The sequence below is a fragment of the Typopeltis vanoorti genome, chromosome 6 (genome assembly GCF_054136105.1).
Source record: "Typopeltis vanoorti isolate ZY-2024b chromosome 6, IOZ_Tvanoo_1.0, whole genome shotgun sequence".
NCBI lineage: Eukaryota > Metazoa > Arthropoda > Arachnida > Uropygi > Thelyphonidae > Typopeltis > Typopeltis vanoorti.
The window spans coordinates 35,618,078-35,641,168 of record NC_143554.1 but is presented as its reverse complement, the minus strand read 5'-3'; the positions used below and the strand labels follow the sequence as shown (position 1 = coordinate 35,641,168).

At 35.2% G+C, this 23,091-nt stretch overlaps 1 protein-coding gene across 1 annotated transcript in view; it reads right to left on the bottom strand.

Annotated features, from left to right (window-relative positions):
* Positions 1-23,091, bottom strand: part of LOC150105381 (transmembrane and coiled-coil domain-containing protein 4-like) — a 298,911-nt gene that overhangs the window by 60,445 nt on the left and 215,375 nt on the right. Inside the window, exon 11 of the mRNA XM_090393942.1 lies at positions 12,972-13,056. Within this exon, the coding sequence (XP_090250068.1) occupies positions 12,972-13,056 (85 nt within the window). The remainder of the gene's footprint in view (positions 1-12,971; positions 13,057-23,091) is intronic.

Here is a 23,091-nt window from a genome sequence, read left to right as displayed (position 1 = left end):
TGTAATGACTATAGAATGATCAGCCTAATGAACGTTCTCAAAATAATTCAAAAAAGAATATATAGAAAATGTGAAGACACCATCAGTGATACCCAACCAATTCGGCTTCAGAAACGGTTTGGAAACAAGAGAGAGGCTATTTTCTGTTCTCAGATCTTATTCCAAAAATGTATTGACCAAAACAAGGAAATATTCATTTGCTTCATTGACTTCGAGAAAGTCCAACATGCTAAAAATGATTGCACTATTAAAAAGAATTGGATTAGATGGTAAAGATATTAGGATCATTGAAAACTTGTATTGGAACCAAAAGGCATCTGTTCAAGTTGATGACATTATTACAGACTCCATTAACATCAAACGAGGGGTAAGGCAAGGATGTGTGCTGTCACCTCTTCTTTTGTTTAACATACACTCAGAAGCCATATTTCAAAAAGTCTTGAAAGGAAAGAATTAGTGTAAACGGTGAAATCATCAGTAACATCCGATATGCTGATGTCAGAGCTCTCCTGGCTGACAATATTCAGGATCTTCAAAGTCTTCTGGAACTAGTGAATGAAGAGAATGAAAAAATGGGATTAAAAATAAATATCATCAAAACTAAATTCATGGTCATGAGCAAGAAACCAATTCTTAATTCAGCACTTTCTTTAAATGGAAAACAGATAAAAAGAGAGTGGCAAAGTTTAAATATCTCGGATGCTGATTAAATGAAGATTGCAATCCAGAAATGGAAATAAAAGTCAGAATTGAAATGGCAAGAAAAAAATTTTCTCTTGATGAAATCAACACTGTGTAACTGCAGTTTAAATTTAGAGCTTAGAGTACACATGGTTAAATGGTATGCATGGTCTGTACTGTATGGTGCAGAAACTTGGACCTTGAAGACAACATCAATAAAAAGACTCGAAGCCTTTGAGATGTGGTTATACAGATGAATGTTAAAAATCCCATGGACAGCAAAAACATCCAATCAAGAAGTACTGGAACAAATGGGGAAATCATGTGAACTTTTAGATACCATAAAAAGAAGGAAAACTGCATATCTTGGCCACCTACTTCATAATGAAAAATATAAGATACTTCAATTGATTATAAATGGGAAGATAAATGGAAGAAGAGGACAAGGAAGATGAAGAAAATCTTAGCTGGCAGACATCAGACTGTGGACTGGCATGAACTCTGAGAGACTGCTCAGAGTGGCTGAGAAATGCTCAAAATTTGCCAAGGTGGTTGCCAACCTCTGATAGGAGATGATGGATAAATGGAAGAAGAAAATCTTAGCTGGCAGACATCAGACTGTGGAGTGGCATGAACTCTGAGAGATTGCTCAGAGTGGCTGAGAAACACTCAAAATTTGCCAAGGTGGTCGCCGACCTCCAATAGGAGATGGCACTCAAAGAAGAAGAGTTCCAGAGGCATATTATATTAGCAGGGTTATGCTACAAGAAACTGAAGAGGCAAGGGAGTGGAATTTGTATTGATGGATAAGAATTTAAAGTTCAAAGGTCACATAGCAAAAGTTGCAAATACAACTCGGAGGATAATTGCTATGTTGAAGTGAACCTTGACATGTAAGGATAAGGAAGTAATTGTACCTCTTTATAAGGGTTTGATAAGAACCACACCTGGATTACTGTGTGCAGATTTGGTCTCCCGGGTTCCAAGGGGATAAAGAAGCTGTGGAAAAGGTGCAAAGAAGAGTTACAAAGATTATATGCAGATTATGGGATTTAGATTATGAGGATAGATTGAGAGTATGTGGATTGCAGACTCTGGTTAACAGAAGAAAGAGGGGTGATATGATAGAGGTCTATAAACATTTGAATGGGTGTTATAGCATTTCAAATGATGAAAGTTTTCATTATTTTGAAGGCGGGGAGAAAACACAGGAGCATCCATGGAAGTTAAATTTGTTCACAGTCAAGAAAGGGGTAAAAGCTAGGTTTTTCTCCAAGAGAGCAGCGAGTGAGTGGAATAATATGCCCTTAGGGGGTAGTGAGTGCATCTAGTGTAAATGAATTTAAGGGAAGGTATGATAGCTGGGTTGGGTAATTTACAGCCATCATCGATGAGTCCTTGACTCCATGGAGGTCTCCGATAATAATAATAATAATTATTAGTAGTAGTAGTATTAGTATGATATGGCACTTCTGCATGCACACCAGTTATAATAGGATGAATTTTACTCAGATTTGGTATTTGAAATTTTTACAAAAAATTGTTGAACAGTTTCAATTTTCAGTTGAATTATATTCAGGGTAACATGTCGAAATTATATATTACAATAACTATCTGACTCAGTGGAATTTGAAAAAGTTACCTGTACAAGAAGTTGTCTGCATAGTTCAATTTTAGTTACAACTGGATCACTTTCATTATAACATTTTCATAAAGAAGTTCCAAGATGATATTAGTTATTCTGCTCTGGCAGGACGAAATTTAATGAAATTTTACGGTTAAGATCTACATGAAAACTTCAATCTGATCATTGTTGTTGTTGTGAAAAAATTATGTAGAATGAAATTTGTTGTGTAGAAAATCACTATGAATACAATGAAGCAATATGCATACTTACAAAAAATTTGTTCTAAAATACAATAAAATAATTATTATGTCTCAATGACTACTTACATGTGTTATCTGTGTCATGAGTAATGTTAAGTATTGTTGCCAAACACTTTCAAACAATAGTCTGCAAGAAAATTACTTTTTCAATGAATTATGAAAGCGTTCATTGAAAAATTACTGGTGAATTGTTTTCAGCTGCATTTGCGACAAACTGTAGTTTGACGAATTGTTTATTCGATAAACTACCTTTATAGTGAATTACCATTTGTTAAATTATGGTTCGATGATTTGCCATTTTGTAAACTGTCTTTCAATTAACTATGTCATTAATGTAAAGAATGAATAACAATGAACCAAGGCGTGATTCATCACTGGTCACCATAAATCTTACAGACTAACATCCCCATATCCCTCAACTTATCAGACTTTTAAGCTGTATCCTGTCAAAAGCCTTAGAGAAGTCCAAAAATATTGTGTATCCATTTCCCTCGTTTATATCAACTGTAACATTATTACAAAACGTGAGCAAGCTACTTAAACATAATCTTCCCTTAGTAAATTCACACTGTTCAATGCAAAGTAACAAATTTGCTGTCAACCCAGTTCTACATACAAGATCTTCCTACTTTTCTAAAATATTCTCCACCACTTCAGATACTGAGAGATCATACATTCTTTCCTATGCTGAGACTCAAACTATTCAGCCAGGCAAGAGGCACAGCCAGTTCAGTCGAGCACTCTTTTAGCATCCATCCCATCAGTCCCTACTACTGAATTCTTATTCAGTTTATTATTATTATTATTACGTGACACACCTCCAGGAATCCAAAGACTCATCAAGGGAGGGCACCCACTCTACAACTCTCCGCCTCCACCACCTCATCCACAACTACACCAACACCATCTACCACCACCACTAGTATTTTCACACAATCACAAGCTCTACTGCCTGCTCCTCATACACCTCAGTTTCTTGATTCAGAAACTGAGGTAGCACTGAGCTCTGTTGCATATAATAGGTTAATAACCTTTAGGAACATGGGTACCCAATTTGTTCAACAATCTCTTTGGCATACCATCCACATTCACAAGTTATTCTTTCACATTCATTATTTCTTTCTTTTACTTGCAGTGTAACAACAGAATTCTTTTAGATTGTCTAGTTTATGGAGTCAGTGAATTTTCACATTCACACTTAGACTTTCTGTATAAAAGCTGTAAATCTTAATTTCACTTGGTTAGGAATTAAACTAAACTTGCACAGAAATTATATTCTTGTTTAATCCTTTAAGTGTAAACAAAGTTTGTGTAAGAAGTATCTTCAGGACTAGGCTACCTCTGTATATAGAGGTTGATGACGTTCTGTCAGTTGCCTTGATATTCCATAATAGAAAGCCATAAAGCTATAATGCCATTAACCAGACTGGTTTCAATTATGGGATACTACGGCAACTGATGTGAAATCATCAGTGTCTGCCTAGTCGTGAAGATATTTGACACACATATTTGTTTGCTTATGCTAGGGCAAAGAATTGAACAAAAATTTCTTTGCAAGTTTTTAACATTTTCTTGGCAATTTCTAACCAAGTGAAAAAACTTTCTACACCTAGTTCCAACTTTATTCTGATAATGCATCAGAATAACTTTATTCTGATAATGCATCAATTTTTTAAATACCTCCTATGCACTGATGATATCCTTTCCATCTAACTGCTACCATGGGACTGAACTTAGTATTCTCCCCACCTAGTCATAATGTCCTACTTTGTAGTTCATCACATAACCATTTCTAAACAGTCACTTCCTAGGATGGCATGATCACTATCTGGTGGCAGAGCAGTCACATCTTTTAATGACCCCCCCCCCCCACTTCCAACACAATAATTAGGTCCAATACTTTTCAATCATGTTCTTTCTGTAACAGCTCAATAAATTTGACTTCCTTTTTCACATGAGATTTTGCTGAAACCCAGTCAACATTCAGATAAATAAAATTGTCTATGATTAAATTTTTAGTACCCATTAGGTTTATTTGGCCATGCAGTTAATCCACTAGGTCTGTGACAACATCCCAAACATGTATTTGATCTTGGTAGACAATTTCACACCATATAGTTTCAAACTAACTACTACATGGAAAACTGTTACTAATACTGAAATTGTAGCTTTCTACCCTTATGTAGACTCAAAATCACCAATGCCTTAAGTACACTTGCAATGCATTGAAAGTGCACTTATGGAAGTATTTATAGACAATGACTAATATAAACATTACATAACAATATAAAACAAAAAGCAAGGCAAAGTAATACAACATGGCAGATGCAGATGGAATACTTCATGCTCCAAATTATGACAATCCTTATGATTGTCTGGAAGGAGTGGGCTACATGTCCTCATTCTGGATGGAAATGGAATCTCATTATTCAAAAACAGATGGTATATGAGAGTTTTATAAGATAACATGAATAAGCATTCAGATTTGTAAATGCTACTGGAAGTGTCATTGGTTGCCACTTCGTGTGATCTTTAGTCAGATGAAAGTTGCCTCACATTCACACAACAGCCAGTTTATAATTTAAATTGCATGAGCAAGAAATTCTATAAACTCCTACGAAACCCGCTCTTCTGTGAAAGACTGGAAAACCTATAACAAAATTTAATACTGTTTATGGATCGAGGATTACATAAACCAGAAATCATGCTCTAAAGACCAATCATGGTACTTTTCAAACCACATGGTATGAGGTCATCACTTTGAAACATGGACTCTCACTACACAATGAAATCATCTCCCATTTAATCCCATTCTTATCTAATTTACTTCCAACTTCAACTAGAAGTACTGCTACTTCAATAAAAATAAAATTTCAGATTAGTTTAGATATTATATCCTTGTTTACTTATGTCAATTTATCTGCCAGCATTGAATTACTTAACAAGAATTTCTTTCAGATATTGTTAAATTATTTCATTTTGTAATACATTCTGGTTATTTCTCCTACTATCACCAACTTCTTCATGGAACACTTTGAACAATTTAGTTTTGACAATATTCCACCTAAACCTACTTAGTAGTTCAGATATGTGGATGATATTTTTGCAATTTTGAATGGCTCTTTCTAAACGAAATGCACTTCATCCAGGATCCAATTTAACTTAGAAGAAAAAGTAAATAACTAATTAGCCATTTCAGATCTTTTAATTCTTCATCAACAAGATAATAGCCTATATTTTTCAGTTTTTTGGAAGACATACTTATGTAAAATCCCTCATGACAAGTAAATTATCTTGTTCGTTTTTACATATTTTTCTAAGGAGATGATTGCACTTAAAGAAATGTCAATTTTGTCTGTAATAACTTACCCATGGACCTTTGTTAAAACAATGTGGTGCATGACATCATTATGTAACACCATTAACCCATGAAAGATGGGTTAACACTGTTAACCCATCTTTTGAAATTGCCACATATGGCAATTTCAAAAGATGTGTGAAGTATGATATCATCATATTCGGATGTCAATACATGACCTTATGTGGAAGTTTTGAGAGATGGATGCATTTGTACAACAAAAGTCCAGACCTTTATAAGGCAAAAACGTTGAGAAGGACTTTGTCTTAGGTTTCTCAATCTTCTCTTAACTGGGTCCCCCACCACCACGTGAGGTCTGTTATCAGTAATTGAAAAAAGAAGTGTCGTTTCTTACCTGGATCTATCACCATGTGAGGTCCGTTGTCGGTAATTGAAAGAGAAGTGTCATAGGTCTGAGGGTTCTCAATCTTCTCCTACTCGGATCCATTGCCATGAGAAGTACTGTGTCGATAGTCAGAATGTCTCCTAGGAAAGAGCTGCACATTGCCCCATGTTAAAGGTCCTAGAGGGCATAGAATAATCGACAACTCGAACAAAGTAGAAATTTGGCATAGAGTCATGAATGAGCCAGCAGAAGGAAAGAAAAAAGGAGCACTTTCATGTGGACAAAAGATTAATGAAAAAAAGGCAGTGCTGAACGAGAACTATAAGTACTTATATGTGTGATATTCCAGAGCAAAAATGCACATCAAGTGTGCATGTTTATAGGTACAATACGATCGTGTAAGTTAATATTGAAATAAGATCACTCAAAGTGTGTCTTTATCTAAACTGTCTAAGAGTGAGAAGAGTTCTGTACTGGATAATGTATTTTAATACTGAATTAAACTTGCCCAAGGTATGCCTTATTTTCAGCTTGTGTGTGTGTGTGTGTGTGTGTGTGTGTACGCGTGTGTGTATTATTAGCAGGATCTTTTAGATTGTGATTTAACTTTAAGGGAAGAAATATAGAGCTAAGTCGGAATCACGACAAATTGAAATTAACAAAGAATTGTAATGCAATTTTGTGTGTGTGTGTATTAATGTGGATCAGACTGTGAATAATCTTTTCTGATGTAATTAAATGGTTTGAAAACATCACATTGGACTGATTCTGTCAATGCACTATCCCAAAAATTTTGAACTTGCATAAAATTAAGTGATCAATAATCAACCCACAAATGATTAAATTTAAAGATTAACAAAAGCAGGAGAAATAAGAACTATCAGCTTTATCCTTAGTTTAAAAATCTTATAATCTCAGACAATACATAGTCTAACTAGAGCAGTCAAAAAACAAATTGTTATACCATAGAGCATGAAAACATAAATTCTAAATAAATGGCAGCAGCCGAGAGTTGTGGCAGAAGACTATTTATGACATTAACAGTGTTTAGCTTTCTTACATTTGTCTCCATATTCTCTAAGAGCACAAGTTTCCTTCACTGATTCTTTAACCTCCTGTGTCCACCATGGAGTTCTGATTTTTCTATCCTTGGAGACAACTTCCCTACATGCCTCTCTGACTGAATCAATCAGCGTTTTTTTTCTTCAAGGTTTGCCACTGAATCTCCAAGGTTTGGTTCTTGTTCTCAAACTCTGTCATTTTTTTTCCAATAATCTTTGTGTATTTAGTCTATAGTTCACATCAGAGAGCTGCTCAACTTTTATTCACTTTAAGACTTTCTTACATGTCATTCTTTTCAATATGAAATTCAATTTTATCCTGCTCAATACTAAATAGTGATCACTTCCAATTTCAAATCCTCTGTACACTCTGGTGTCCTGCACCAGGGAGAAAACATCACTATCAACAATAACATATTCAATAAGACTTTTTATATTCCCTGCACTCAGTGTGAATTTGTGCACATTTTTATGTTTGAACATGGGGTTAGTAATAACCAGTCCAAGTCCTGAGCAGAAATCCAACAGGTATTTGCCATTATTATTAGCTTTGTTCTTTTCTCCAAATTTTCCCAAAATATTTTTGTATGTCTGACAATCATTTCCTACTCTGCTATTTAGATCCCCAACAAGGACCAACTTTTCTTTTTTCATTGTGTCGGTAGCTTTCTCTAGAGCCTCAAAATATTCCTCCACTTTTACCTTAGTAGACCCTTCTGTAGGACCATAGACACAAACAAGTCTCATTGTCCACTTCCCAATTCTGATATTTGCCCATATCGCTCTACTTGAGACTGCCTGCCATTCAACAAGATTAGCCTCGTATTTAGTGTTGAATACTATGGCTACTCCTTTTCTTTGATTGTCATTGCCTGAATATAACATTTTGTATTTATTGCTCAGAAAGATCTCACCAGTTTTTGACTTTTTTGTTTCAGTCACCCCTATTATGTCAATCTGGTACTTATCTAATTCCCTAGTTAGTTCCATTTCTTTGCCATTCAGGCTTTTTATGTCGATAGTACCGATCTTTAACTCTGGTGATGTAGAGTTGGGGTGTGCTTTCAGATTTGTTCCAGGAGCTGACTTTTCGCTGCTCACCCTGGATCCTGGGCGAAAACAATGGGGGCCTTGTTTAACCGGGAGATGCCCCAGCCAGCATGAAATATTGTCATGTTGTACCATCATTTTCTATATTGGTTTAAGCAAATAAGAATACCATTTAGTCGGCTAAATTCCAAAATGCCAGCCCATCCTCGTTCGTTCAGTATCCAGGCAGATACTGAACAGGGTGCACAATGAGAAGGTGAGGATTGGACATTAGGTCAGAAGCCCTGGTCGGTTCTCCGCATTCCTTTAAAGGCTATGTAGAGGTCTCCTCTCAGTTATACAGCTTTAACCCTTAAGCACCCCATATGTTGTGTAAAAGGTTTGTGCTTTAAGTAATTATAGATACAGAAGGCGATTATGATACTTTGATAGATACTAATATAACAGAAGACAGAGAGTTCTTCAGGACTATAAACCTCATCATCATCATCAAATTCCTGACATGTATCCTCAAGGGGTGTACAGGATATGATAGTACTACATGAAAAATTTCGATCATTACTAACTTCCTATCTACAGTTTTCCTCCAAATCAGTCTGTTACTTGTCAAGACTCCAACATTATCATATATTATATTTTTATCATCTAAGGCACTTTGTACCATGTCAATCCACCTATATCTTGGTCTTCCTCTGGGTTGTTTTCCTGACCTGGCAGACAACACTTGCTTTGCTAATCTTCCATTCTGTTTAAGTGACCATACCACCTGAGATTAGCTCTGCTAACGCATTCCTGGATGCTAACAATGTCAAGTGCTTTTCTAATATCCTCATTTTAATATGATATTGCCATTGATGCCATCTGTTCACACCTCTAATCTTTCTCAGGACTCTCATATCTGCAGTCTCTAGTCTTTGGTCAAGTGTTTTACTTCTGACTAAGCTCTCAGATCCATAAGTTAAAACTGGATTGAACACTGTCTTGTATACAGCTAATTTAGTGTTCTGACTAATTTCTCCTTATTCCATATGAATTATTCAATTGACTTCCTACCATACCAGCTTTGTGATTCTATTTCCATATTTAATTTACCATCTTCACTAAAAATCATGCCTAAGTAGCTGAAATGTTTTACTTGTTCCACAGGTTCTCCGTTCACAACACAGTTTATATTTTCAACGATTCTACCTATTTTCATTGTCTTTGTCTTTTTATTGCTGTCTTTCATACCATATCTATTACAACAGTTATTTAATTCAGTCAGGGAATCTTGCAAACTTGTAGCGGATTTATTTAGAAGTATAACATCGTCTGCATAAATCAAAGAGCCTACATTAACATCCATCCCCAATTCTGATATCATGTTTAATACCACTTTTCTTCATAACGTGATCCATATAGATAAAGAATAACAGAGGGGATAATGTACATCCTTGTCTCACACCAGATTTAACATTAAACCATCTTCCTGCAATTCTAACTGCTGACTTGCAACTCAAATAAAGACTAAGTATTGATTAATATAAAGACCCATTGACACCATATAGCTGTTGCATATTGAATAGCTTCTCTCTTGGCACCTTGTCATATGCCTTTTCCAAATCGACAAAACTTAAATACAGATCTTCATTATATTCCCATGCTTTCTCAACTATTTGTCGGTTGTAAAGTGAAGATCTGATCCTTACAGCCTCTATTTGGTCTGAATCCAGCTTGTTCTTCACCAAGCCTTTCTTCCACAATTCTTCTCAACCGTTTCTCAAGTATACTGGCATAAATCTTGCCAGGAATATTCAGTAATCCTCACATTCAGTTTTATTTAATTTTCTATATATGGCTGCTATGAGAGTTCTACTCCAATCATCAGGAATTCGTCCCTCTGTCCACGCATTCTGAATTATGCAGTGTAGCCACCATAAGACTTTTATACCACTATACTTCAGCATTTCTGGTCAAATATCATCTACTCCTGCTGACACATTTCAAGCCTTTGATGGCTTTTTCTACTTCAAGTATGGATATGTATTCCTGACTGCATGCCTGGGCAGTGTTTTTTACCACTGTGCTGTCATCACTACTTGTTTCATTTAGCAGTTTTTCAAAGTAATTACTCCATACTTCAAGGATATCTTTTTCTCCTGTTTTCATGTCATCTTTATCATCTCTAACTCCTTTTACAGCACTCTTTCCTCCATTTCTATGCTTCTTCAACAACCTCCAGAATATCTTACCACCTTCTTGATATCTATTTTCTATGTTTTTGCCAAAGTCCTCCCATGACTTTTGTTTAGCTAGTTTTACACAGTATTTAGCTTTCTTACATTTGTCTCTGTATTCTCTAAGAGCACAAGCTGACTTATTTGCCAAGAACTTTTGATATGCTATCCTTCACGTAGATCACCTTCAAGGCTGGTACAGCCATGTTTAAACTCGGCAGCCCATTTCTTAATTGTCGAAAATGAAGGGGAAGAGTGCCCATAAACTTTTATGAATTTCTTTTGGCGTTAAACCTTCTTTTACAAAGAATTTTATAAGCGCGATACTCAATTTTATCCATTTCAAGGGATACAGCCAACATTTTGCTTCAGACAGCTGTATAAAACAAACTACTTGATAGAATGACTTGCAATTTCACATGGTTGCTTATGACAGATGTACCAACTTAGAAAAAAAAAAATGGTGCTGATAGTGTTGCCATTTATGGTCGAGGCCGAGAATTTTTCAGACTACCCTCGTATTTTAATAATGAATTATGCTTGCCCAAGGTATGCCTCATTTTCAGCTTTTGTGTGTATGTGTGTGTGTTAATGTGAATCAGACTGTATATAATCATTTTTGATTTAATTAAATAGTTTGAAAACATCACATTGGACTGATTCTGTCAATGTACTATCCCGAAAATTTTGAATCTGCATAAGATTAAGTAGGTTCAAAATTTTCACCACACCACGACTGATTAAAGTTAAAGATTAACATAAGTAGGGGAAATAAAAACTATCTGTTTTGTCCTTAGTTTAAAGATCTTATAATCTTGCACTCAATACATAGCCTAACTGGTGCAGTCGAAAAACAAATAAATTTGTTATACTACAGAGGGTGGGAACATAAGATCTAGCAGAAATAAATAAATGGCAGCAGCTGGCCATTTACAACACTTCACAAAGTTTAAGTAAAGAACAAAAAAAGACTAAGCAAGGTATGTATGATAATAATAATAATAATAAATAAAAAAACGGTCTAACACTTTTAACGGTTATGGTATCTCTACCTCTTCAAATACAAAAGGAATAACTCGCATTCCAGTTGCTTATGTGCAAGGCATTAGTTTTAAAACCATTGAATATTTTTGTTGCCTTTCGCCCCATCAGAAAAACCTCCACCTTTCTCACTTCTTCTAAGGACAAGCTTCCACCTCTCAAGATAACCTATAAGGCAAGGAATCTACCACATTCCTTGCTCTTGTAGGTTATTTTATTTCAGACAAACAGAAAGATCTGCTTTTATTTGTCTAGAAGAACATATCTTATATTAAATACCAAGAGCCTAAACAGTATTGACTTGTGGCGCATGCTATCAACACTAAATACAGAGTTCATGGGAACAAGATAAGAGTTCTTCATAAAAGTCATTATCTCATAGAATGGCTTTATAAAGAAACATGTTAAACTTTACTTCACTCTCCTAACTTAAACAGATCCTATAGCCTATGTTTATCCTCTTTGTGGGAGACAGGAAAGATTAGCTGATGTAAAAGGTACTAACTTTATATTGTCTAAATATATATATATATTCTTAAAAATAAGTTAAGAAATTATTGACCTTTTATAATTATCTTACATTAGCTACTTAGGTGGTGTGGTTTAGAATTGTCTGTTAATGTTTAATTTCTATTCCGTGATCTTGTACTGACATGCCTATGATACAGGAGTGAAAATTCTACACTAATAAAGTATTTTACATGCGTTTCCTCTGGTGTTATAATTCTTTTCATCTCCCATCTAAAAACTTTCATACTAAATCAGGATTTGAACACATAGCCTGTTGGTTGTAAAATAGAGATGCGCTACGCTCAGGCAGGCTGGCAATTGATTACACAGAACTGCTATATTACAACAAATGCTTTTTCTCAAGATGATACCATTCTGTGACACCACTTTTCCATCCACTATTCTTTACATTAAATGCATAATATAATTGTTACTATTATAAATGTTCCACAATATAAATACAAAACATCCAGATCCTTAATTTTTTTGGATCTATCAAGTTATATGCTGGTTGCTACACTACTTCTAAATGTTCTGCATTGAGTTCAACTTAAAATGCAAACTCTTCAGCCATGTTTATATGGCTGAAGAGTTTGCATTTTAAGTTGAACACACAGTATGCTTACACTGATTATGAATGATAACATCAATAAATATACTTCTTATTTCTTGTCTGCAAATGAAGTCTGATGACTGCAAGTCCTTTGAGTAATTAATGTGTTTATGCTAATGAATGCTATGTTTTTTCAATGGAGAATCACTTTGCTTTTTTTCAATACAAATAGCTCAAATTCGTATAACTTTTTTTTTAAGTTACTAACCTTTTCGCTTAGCCATTTCTTGAAGACAATAAAAAATCACTCTGCCACCTAAACTGAATCCAATTAATGTTACTGGTCTTTTACCCTAAAAAAAAAAAAAAAAAAAAAAAAAAAAAAAAAAAAAAAAAACATGCTATAAAACAAAATGCATATCTCTCTCTGGGATAAAGGTAAAATAAAGAAAACAAGGAACTAGACATATGGATAAAACTACTTGTAAGACAAAAGCCTAGTCGAGCTGTGGTTACTGAATTTTTAACATGTAAATATACCAAAATAACTCGACATGAACCAGTTAATTATATAAATAATTATACTAATTATACAGAAAAAAGCAAAGCTAGTTTTTGGTAATGGAGCAAATATTTAACATCTCAGTAACCTAGTTGGATAATTCTTAAAAAAGGGGTACTCCATTACCAAAAATAGCTTTGCTTTTTCTGTATTATTTCAAATATAGGTACTAATATAAGTACTAATTATACTAATATTTCTAAACAATGGTATCCAAATGCATCTTCAGAGCAACCATCAGGTTTGCTCTGGGAGATAGTCATACACACCAAGATTGGAGACTTTGTGTGAATCCCACCCACAAAAGGCCTGAAGCCTATAGTGTTTTATGAGTGGGTGCACTCAGCAGGTAATCTATGAAACCTATTTCTACAGACTAAGCCTAATACTTTTTAAAGCCATTTCAAGGTCTCTAAACAAAGAGGATGATGGTGGTCTCACACAAGGCAATGAAAATCAACTATCATCTAAAGAAACTTTCACAAGCATCCATGCCACAGTGGGATTTAAATCTGAAGACTGCTGGTTGGTGTTATCCATTCAGCTAACCAGGCTAATGGTCTGGTTGGTAGTTTGTTTTTATTTCCTAGTTATCTCATTAATATATAAATTTTCTAAAAAAATAACATTTTCTTCACTAATAAACAGGTGAAATTCGTGTAATTTTTCCAGCCTGGTTGGTCAAGTGGTTACATACTATCTCACCAACTGATTTGAATAATTTGAATTCCATCTTTGGCATGAATAACTGTCACTGATTTTATTTGGAAGGTGAGTTTTACACCCAGTAAGACCACTTGTTCCAATTACTGGAAGCATGAAGTAGCTTAAAAATGTTCCATGTGTGGTCAATAGAACAGGGTTGCTGGACTATGCAATAAAAAAAAAAAAAAAAAAAAAAATTCTTCACCCACCCACATGTTCATGGGTGAATGACACATTAAAATCTGTTATTTTGTTTTAAGCATGATTTTATTGTCAAAGTAGGGTGCCTTAGCATTTTGTTTTCTGTTTTTACATTGGCATAAAGATTATCTTTAAATAACCTGCCCAACTTTGGCATACTCTTTTCATGTTTGAAGTGATGTGCCCAAATCTCCCTAAAGTGAAGCAACAAATAATTAGGGTAAATAATGACTACTATCTCAAGAGATGATCTATTTCTTTTACAAAAATCCAAAGCATATTCCACTATACTGGCATTCATTATCCTGCATTTCCTCTAAACTATAAAAATGCTTGCAGCAGTCATATTACAAACTCACCCAAACCAGCTTCTTTTCCATCCCATGCCTTGTATTTACCACAAGCATTTTTATTTTATTTTATTAATTTATTTCTAGAGGAGGGAGGGAGGGAATGTTCGTGATATTTTAAGGTTGAGCAGATTTTGAATTTATATAGCGGTAGCAGTTATGCTGGTTGAAAGCAGTGGTTTAAGTAGAAAAGATCATGAAGTTTTTTTTTGAGATTGCAGATAATACTATGGAAGGGATATGTTTGTGTCAGTGAAGGGAAGAACATAACAAGATAAATCTGATCATGCACAGTGATCAGTATTATCACAGGTTAAGGGAATTCTTATGAAAAGGACAAGATTTGTAGCACTCAAATTTGCTATCCTCATTCAATGACAAAATGGCAAAGCATCAATTTTTTTTCTTTTATTTATTTATTTCAATCATCAGTTTCCCCTTTACATTATAAAATGTTGCAATGCCTATGTGCAAAACTTTGTTGCAAGAATGTTGCATAATTCAGATTGCCTGGTTACAGGATCAAATTCCAGATGACCGGAGTAGAGCTCTCATAGTACCCATCTAGAAAAACAGAATAAAACAATGAGAATTATATGGAATTTTCCTACTACTAAGTGTTCCAGGTAAGATTTATGCAAGCATATTTCAGAAAAGCTATGAAAAATTGTGGAGAGGAAACTTCGAGAAGAACATGTTGGTTTCAAGCCAAATAGTAGTAGTAGAGATCAGATTTTCACTTTAACACAGCTGACAAAGATCTGAAATTAAGTTTTGTAGATCTGGAAAAGATATATAACTAAAAGAAAAGCTGTTTCGAACACTGCAATTTTTGGTAAGAATGAACACATCAAGTGATAGTCTATATTTGAGTTTTAAGCCAGCAGTTAGAATTAAAGGAGGTGAAGGATTTATCATCAAGATAGCTTGATGATAAATCAGGTTTGAGACAAGGGTGCACTTCATCTCCATTGTTATTCATCATCTACATGGATCAGATTATGAAGGAGAGTGACATTAGGCCTGATATCAAAATTGGAGATATTCAACTTAATTCTTTACTACCTGCCAATGATGTTATACAGTTAAATAAATCCAGTACAAGTCTGAAGGACTATGAAAAAGTGAATAATGAGTGTAATAAATTTTGTATGAAAATCAGCAAAAAAAAAAAAAATATGCAAGAACACTGAAATCATCAACTGCATCCTTAATGGAAAACCTAAGAACAAGGAGAACATTTCAGCTAAATCGGTACAATTTTTAGTGAAAGCAACAAATTAAATATGGAAACAGACAACAGAATTAGCAAAGCAACTGAATAAATTTATATGGAATGAGAGAGAAATTAATCAAAACACTTAACTAGTTATATAAAGGCAGTGTTCCACCAACTTTTAGCTTATGCATCTGAGTTGGGTTAGAAATTAACCACTTGATCCAAAAACTGAAGAAACATAGATATGAGAGATAGAGAAGAAATTGAAGGTGAAGGAGAGGACAGATGGCATCGATGGCAGAACTGTATTAAAAATGAGGATATCAGAAGGAGCTTCACATAAATTGTTAGCATTCATGAGTAGAACTAATCTCAGGTGTTTTGGTTAATTTAAATAGAACAGTAAAGGTTAGTAAAACAAGAGTTTTTTCCAGGATGGCTAAAAAGAGACCCAGAGGATGACCTAACAATATCAATCACCTGACAGATAAATTAATTTGGAGGAAAACTGTTGATTATGAAGTTAGTAATGATGTAAACTTCATCATTAGGGGTGAATTCAGAAACATTCAGAGGTGAATGGAATCAAATACTTGGTGGGATGTTGTTATAGACTAGGTAATTTGAATGGTGGTGATAATGAAATGTAATTCTTATTTGCTTAGCTAAGCAAATAAGAAAAGGGTGATCATAATGGGCAATTTCAATTATGGTAATATAGACTGGAATGATGAGATAGTAACTGGAAGTAAAGAAAATCAGTTTCTTGAGTTTTTGAGGGATAAATACCTCAGGCAGTATGTAACAGAGGGCACACGAGGACTGAGGGTCGGTCATCTCATCAGAGGATGTAATTATAAATGAGGTGTCAAATCATCCACCAATTGGTGAGAGTGACCATGAGGTTATTACCTGGGTGGTTGCCAGCAGTGTGAGGACCTCTGTGAGAAAAGGGTATATGTGGAACTACAAGGGGGGGGGGATTATGAAGAGCTCAGGAGACAGTTTGCGGGTGTAGCATGGAATGAGGAGTTAGCTGGAAAAGAGATCAATGCAGCTTTGGGGATTTTGAAAAACTACCTAGTAGATGCAATGTCTAAATGTATTCCAAAGTTGAGAAGGTTAAATAAGGTAGGTGTGAGGTGGACGAATAAAGAGATTAAGCATGAGATACAGAGAAAAAGGGCATTGTGGAGGCAGCATAGGAGAAGTGGAAATAACCAATTCCATGAGGTCTACAAAGACCAGGCAAGGAGGGTGGCTCGGTTGGTAAGGGGTAGCTAAAGAGAGGTATGAACAGCAGTTAGCTATTGATGCCAAAAAGAATCCTAAGGAGTTCTTTCGATATGTAGTCAGCAAAAGAAAGAATAATTACGGAAGGATGACTTGATTGGAGAAAATGGTATAAAGACAGCTATTGCAGACTGTGTGGTGGAGATACTTAATGAGCAGTTCATGAAGGTCTTTCAATCTTGTGAATGTGACTTCATGGAGAGATTGAGAGCAGTTGATGATGGGGAGGAGAGACTGACTGAGCAAGAGGTGTATGGGGAGTTGAGTAAACTAGATGTTAATAAGGCTGTGGGATTTGATAATATATCACCATGTATTCTGATGGAATGTGCCAGGGAGTTGACACCTGCCTTGACATAATTTTTTAATACGAGTCTTGCACTCGGTCAAGTTCCTAAGGAGTGGTAGGAGGGCAGGATTGTGCCACTTCTTAAAGGGGGTGATCAAACTCAAGCAACAAACTATAGGCCTATCTGTGTGTCATGTGTTTGGTTAAGTTGTTAGAGAAGCTTGTGAGAACTAGGATCCAGAGTTGGGTTGTCCATCAAAGATAATACAATGGTATTATCTTTGATGGACAGCATGGATTTGCTAAAGGGAGGTCATGTTTTAGTAATCTACTTACTTATTACAATAAAGTGACTGCTTCCTTGGATAGAGGAGAAGGATATACAGTAATATACTTGGATTTCACAAAGGCTTTTGATGGAGTACCTCATGATAAGTTGACAGTCAAACTAGAGCAGATGGGGTTGGATATTACACTAGTGCATTGGATTGGAGACTGGCTATCTGATAGATATCAACAAGTTGTGTATGGGGGAGCGATATCCAGGAAAAGGAAAGTCACCAGTGGAGTGCCTCAGGGGTCTGTTTTAGGTCCATTACTGTTTAACTTGTATATTAATGATATAGGTGAAGAATTGGATGGAGATATTCAGTTGTTTGCAGATGATGCAAAGTTGGGATGAACCATGAAGTGTAGTGAAGATGTTGTGGCCCCTTACAAGAAGACTTGAATAAATTGAGTGATTGGGCAAGCAAATGGGGATGCGAGTTCAATGTTGCAAAATGTAAGGTTTTAAAATTTGGAAAACAAAGATGGAATGCAGAATTTATGCTTGGTGAGGATATATTGTTGGAGGTAGAGGAAATAAGAGATCTGGGTGTGATAGTGGATAAGGATCTGAAATTTAGAGGACACATAGCCAAAATTGTGAAGACAACACAAAGGCTTCTGGGAATGATACAGAGGACACTGACGTGTAGAAGTAGGGAGATTCTTGTTCCATTGTATAAGGCTTTGATTAGGCCACACATGGACTATTGTGTCCAGATTTGGGAACCTGGTTTTCAGAGGGATGAAGAGATGTTGGAAAGGGTCCAAAGGCAACTGACTAAGGTAGTTTCGGACCTCTGGAATGTAGAGTATGAGGAAAGATTGACAAGATGTAATTTGCAGTGTCTGGTGGACAGGAGGAAGAGGGGAGATATGATAGGATTAATGCCGGAGAAGTTCTACATAAAATAGTGGGAGAACCAGAGGTCATCCCTGGAAACTGTATAAAGAGAGTGTGAGTAGGGGAGTGAGGGGCAGGTTTTTTCGTGCAGGGTTGTAAATGATTGGAATGCCTTACCTGAGAGTGTGGTGTCTGCAAGGAGTTTGAGTGTGTTTAAGACATGGTATGGTGAGCTGTGTGTGTGATAAAAGGACCTCTCAGATGAGTCTTTGACTCCATGAGGTCTTGGGGTAATAATAATAATAATAACTTTTCACATAGTACTATCATGATATCCTGCATACCCCGTGAGGATATATATATCAGGAATTTGATTATAATGACTATGTTATTGATGATAGTAATATTATCATTCTGGATTAGGATACAAGGTTATACAGGTGATGTGAAATAGGAAGCGATCTAGTTCTAAGCAGGATCAAATTGAATATCATATTGAAAAGAAAAGTGTGTAAGGAATTTTTAAAAAGAATCAAGAGCATCTTTCAGAGATGAACAGTGGCTCACATATAAAAATATTATTCAAGAAAAAATAAAAATGAAATTAGTAAGGAAAACTTGAAAACTCATTTAGAGACTGGAAAAAAAAATACTGATTGCTGTGAAGGATAGAAAAATCAGAGCTTCATGGTGGACTTAAAAGATAAACTGGCAGTCACGGAAAAGAAAAAAGCATATCAAAAGTTCCTAGCAAGTAAGTTACCATGAGCTCTAAAATAATACACAGAAAATGTAAGAGTGAAGCAATATGTCAATATAGCTAAACAAAACAAATGGGAAAACCTTTGTGAAATGAAGATAAATATCAGGAAGCTGACAAAATGTTCTGGATGCTACTGAAAAACTTTAAAATGGAGGAATATATCATGTACAACATAACCAATGAAAACAAATGAAGATAATCTAGATGTCTGGAGTAATTGCTAAATGAAACAAGAAACAACAGAATAGTGGTAATGCTTGAGGCTTAAAAATTTATCAAAAACCAGAAATGTGATAAGTCAGCTGTAATAGGTGATATTCATCTAGAAATGCTTACATTTGGAAGCCTAAATGAACCCAAATGTATGATGTCTTCAAATATAGTGGATGGCCATCAACTTGACATATCAAGGTGGCACCTCTGTGCACAGAGGGAAAATGAATGTAATTTTTCAGTAGTTGACTAGATTGACATTAACCAAACTGTTCCAAATCTGTCAAGAAACAACTTAATCTCTCTTAGGAAAATATTAAGAATAGGAACCTAGAATGTTCACAGTCTCTTGCACATAAGAAAATTAGATATACTTCAGGAAGAAATGACCATTCAAAAATTAAAACCTTTTAGGGCTTGAAGCACACTGGAGAGGGTAAGCACATTTTATGAATGACCAAGATAACACCATTTATTTCTCTGGTTTGCAAGATCTAACTAATGAGTTAGATCTTGGAGGTAGTTGTGGTGGATAACAGCAAAAACTGTACTTGGTGCCCGTTTAACAGGAACAGAATTATGACCTTAGGGTAAAACCACAACCAATCGCATTTTTTCAGGTTTATGCTCCTGAAAACCAAAGAGAACACCACTGATACTTTCTACGATGAACCAAATAAGGATGGAGGAATACCAAACAAGTACATTGTAATATTCCAAGGAGGCCTAAATGTCAACGTTTGAATTGTAGAAATGATGGTGAACTTTGTGTTAGAAATCAGAGAAAAGCTAATAGATTTTTACATTGAGAATGAACTTCATGAACACATTTTTCCAAAAACTTAAAAGAAGACTTTACACCTGGAAGTCCCTTGGAGACATATGTAGAAATTAAACAGACTATGTAATGATTAGAAGCAGATCGAAAATTATGGCACAAAACTCAAAAACTTGTCTTGGAGCAGACTATGGATAAGATCAACTGTTGATGTTAGGATCCATTTAAAAACCAAAAAGAACAAACTTGCAAACAGATATGATCATACCAGAGTCCCTGAAGCTTATACGAAGAGTGATTCCACGAGGTCTTGCAACATGCAGAAAATGCTATGTCAGATGAATTATGGAACCAGGACTGCAACAGCAAATGAGTATATCCTAAAAGCAAGTGGAAAGAAAATTGTATACACTTTAATAAGACACTTTCCTTTGAAAGTGTCTTATTAGTCTTATTATTAAGCTTATTATTTCAAAGGAAAGTGTCTTGATGATCAACCTCAGGTAAGAAATTGAATCCAAGAGGATGACCAAGAAAAACAACAGAAATTATTACAAAGAAATCCGTAAAGCAATAGAACATCTTGTATGAAGGATAAAGAAACATACATCAATAAAATATGTGAGGAGATAAAGTCCCATCCAGACAGTGGTAATGAAACTAACTTTCTCTTTGCAAAAATCAAAGCACACTACTCATTTTCAGACAAATAAAACTATAACATAGAAGATAAAGATGAACACCTAACTAAAAAAAAAGAGAAATTTTAGAGAGATGGAAAGAATATTGTGAAGATCTCTACAAAAATTCAGGTATATTAGATAATCAATGTTTGATGCATAAATGAGAAAATAAACCTCCATCCTCACAGAGCAGGTGCAACTAGCTATCAAAAGTAAAAAAGTAGCAGGTAATGATGGAAGTTATACAGAGATGATAAACAGCATTGGGTAGAGCAGGGATTGAAGTAATGCCAAGATTATTCTCAATTAAATTTGAGAAACTGGAATCTAGGCAATGGATTGGATGAAGACAATCTTTATATGAATCCATAAAAAAGGATGCACCAAGAAAGGTGAAACTATAGAACATGATAGTAATCTTTTTCCTCCTCCTCTTTATAGCACTTTTATCCCACTTAGTGCAGGGTCTTATGCGACTGTGGGAAACCCTAACTGGCGTGTCACAGTCTGGCGTTGGGGGAGGGGGACAATTTTTATTAGGTTTTGCTTGTTTTGGGGAACAAAAAACCCACATCTGTATGAGACTGGATAACTCACCTTTAGTCAAAAAAGGTGGATTGACCAAATATCAAAAATCACTGAACTTAAACTAGAACAGGCAATAAGAGAGACACAGGAAAGAAAGAAATGGCAAAGCATCATCAGGAAGGTCACGAGTCCTCAGACATGGAGATCCAAGAGAGAGAGAGAGAGAGAGAGAGTAAAAAAAAAAAAGAAAAAAAGTTCCTCCCATATTTTGGATGGGAATCAAACCCAGGTTTTTCGGACCAAAGGGCTTTGTCTATACTGACTGAGCTATGGAGGCTCTCATGATAGTATTAATACATGAAGGTGTTTTTTACAAGTAAAATAATGCTTTATATAATCAAAGAAAGAATTATTAATCACTTAAGACAAATGTTCTCTTAAGAATAGGCTGGATTCAGGATGGGAAGAGGCACCAGAGACCAGGATATCAAATCTCAGACACATTAATGAGAAATCAAAAAAATTCAATATCCCTGCTTATTTATGCTTTATTAACTATACCAAAGCCTTTGACTGCACAAACTGGAAATTGATGTGATAAAAAATGTCCAAGTGTGGTCTTCCCCATCATCTTAACCAATTAACAAGTCAATTTGATAACTATAACCAAAGTGCAATGATAATTGATAACACATTATCAGTCTGGTTCTGTTTACAAAAAGAAGGCAAGGTTGTATTATATCTCCTGGACTCTTCAATCACTATGGTGAGGAGATCATCAAGAGATATCTGGTTACTTGGAATAGAGGCATAGTAACTGGCTGTTCAAGAGTCAATAACTTTAGAAATGCCATTAACATAGAGCTAATAACAGAAGATGAAAATAACATGAACTCCTTGGAAAAATAAAATGCCAGAGCATGACATATGGACTCAAGATTGACATCAATAAAACAAAGGTGATGATCCTAGATAGGAATCATAATATAAATACTTCAGGGACTTGTTACTAACAGCAATAAAGTTGATAAGTTTATCTATCTGAGGCTCATTGCTCTCTACCAATGGGAATCATATGGAAGAAGTAAGAAGGTAGATTACAATGGGAAAACCTACAGTGACTCAGCTCACCAGGATCTGGAAGAATAAAAATTATCCAACAACATAGAGATCAGAACTGGTCAGATACTTGATCTTCTCTGTGGTTCTTTATGTCTTGAACACAGAATAACAGCAATTAAGAAGTTAAGATGTTCAGACATGAAACTGTTCAACTTGCAAATAAAGCATAAAGTCATAATCTGTTGATACCGATATCTTCAGAATTGCCCAAGAAACAAGACTATACAGAGCATTTGAAATGGTAAGTGACCATGCCCTCATGTTGAGCATGATAAAAACTGATTATCTCATTGAAATGAAAAATGTATGCTGAAGTTTTGAAATTACAACCAAAGCAACTAAGACTATGAGGCCAATGTTTTTGTAGACTGTGGGTCCTTTCTGGAATGTCTGTCTTTCAGGGGAAAAAAATCTGAATTTCCAGAAGGGCAACTCCTGTCACTTCCATAGAAGACTGGCCAACTCACACTTAGTTGCAAAATCTTATAAAGGCTCTTCGCATCCTAGATAG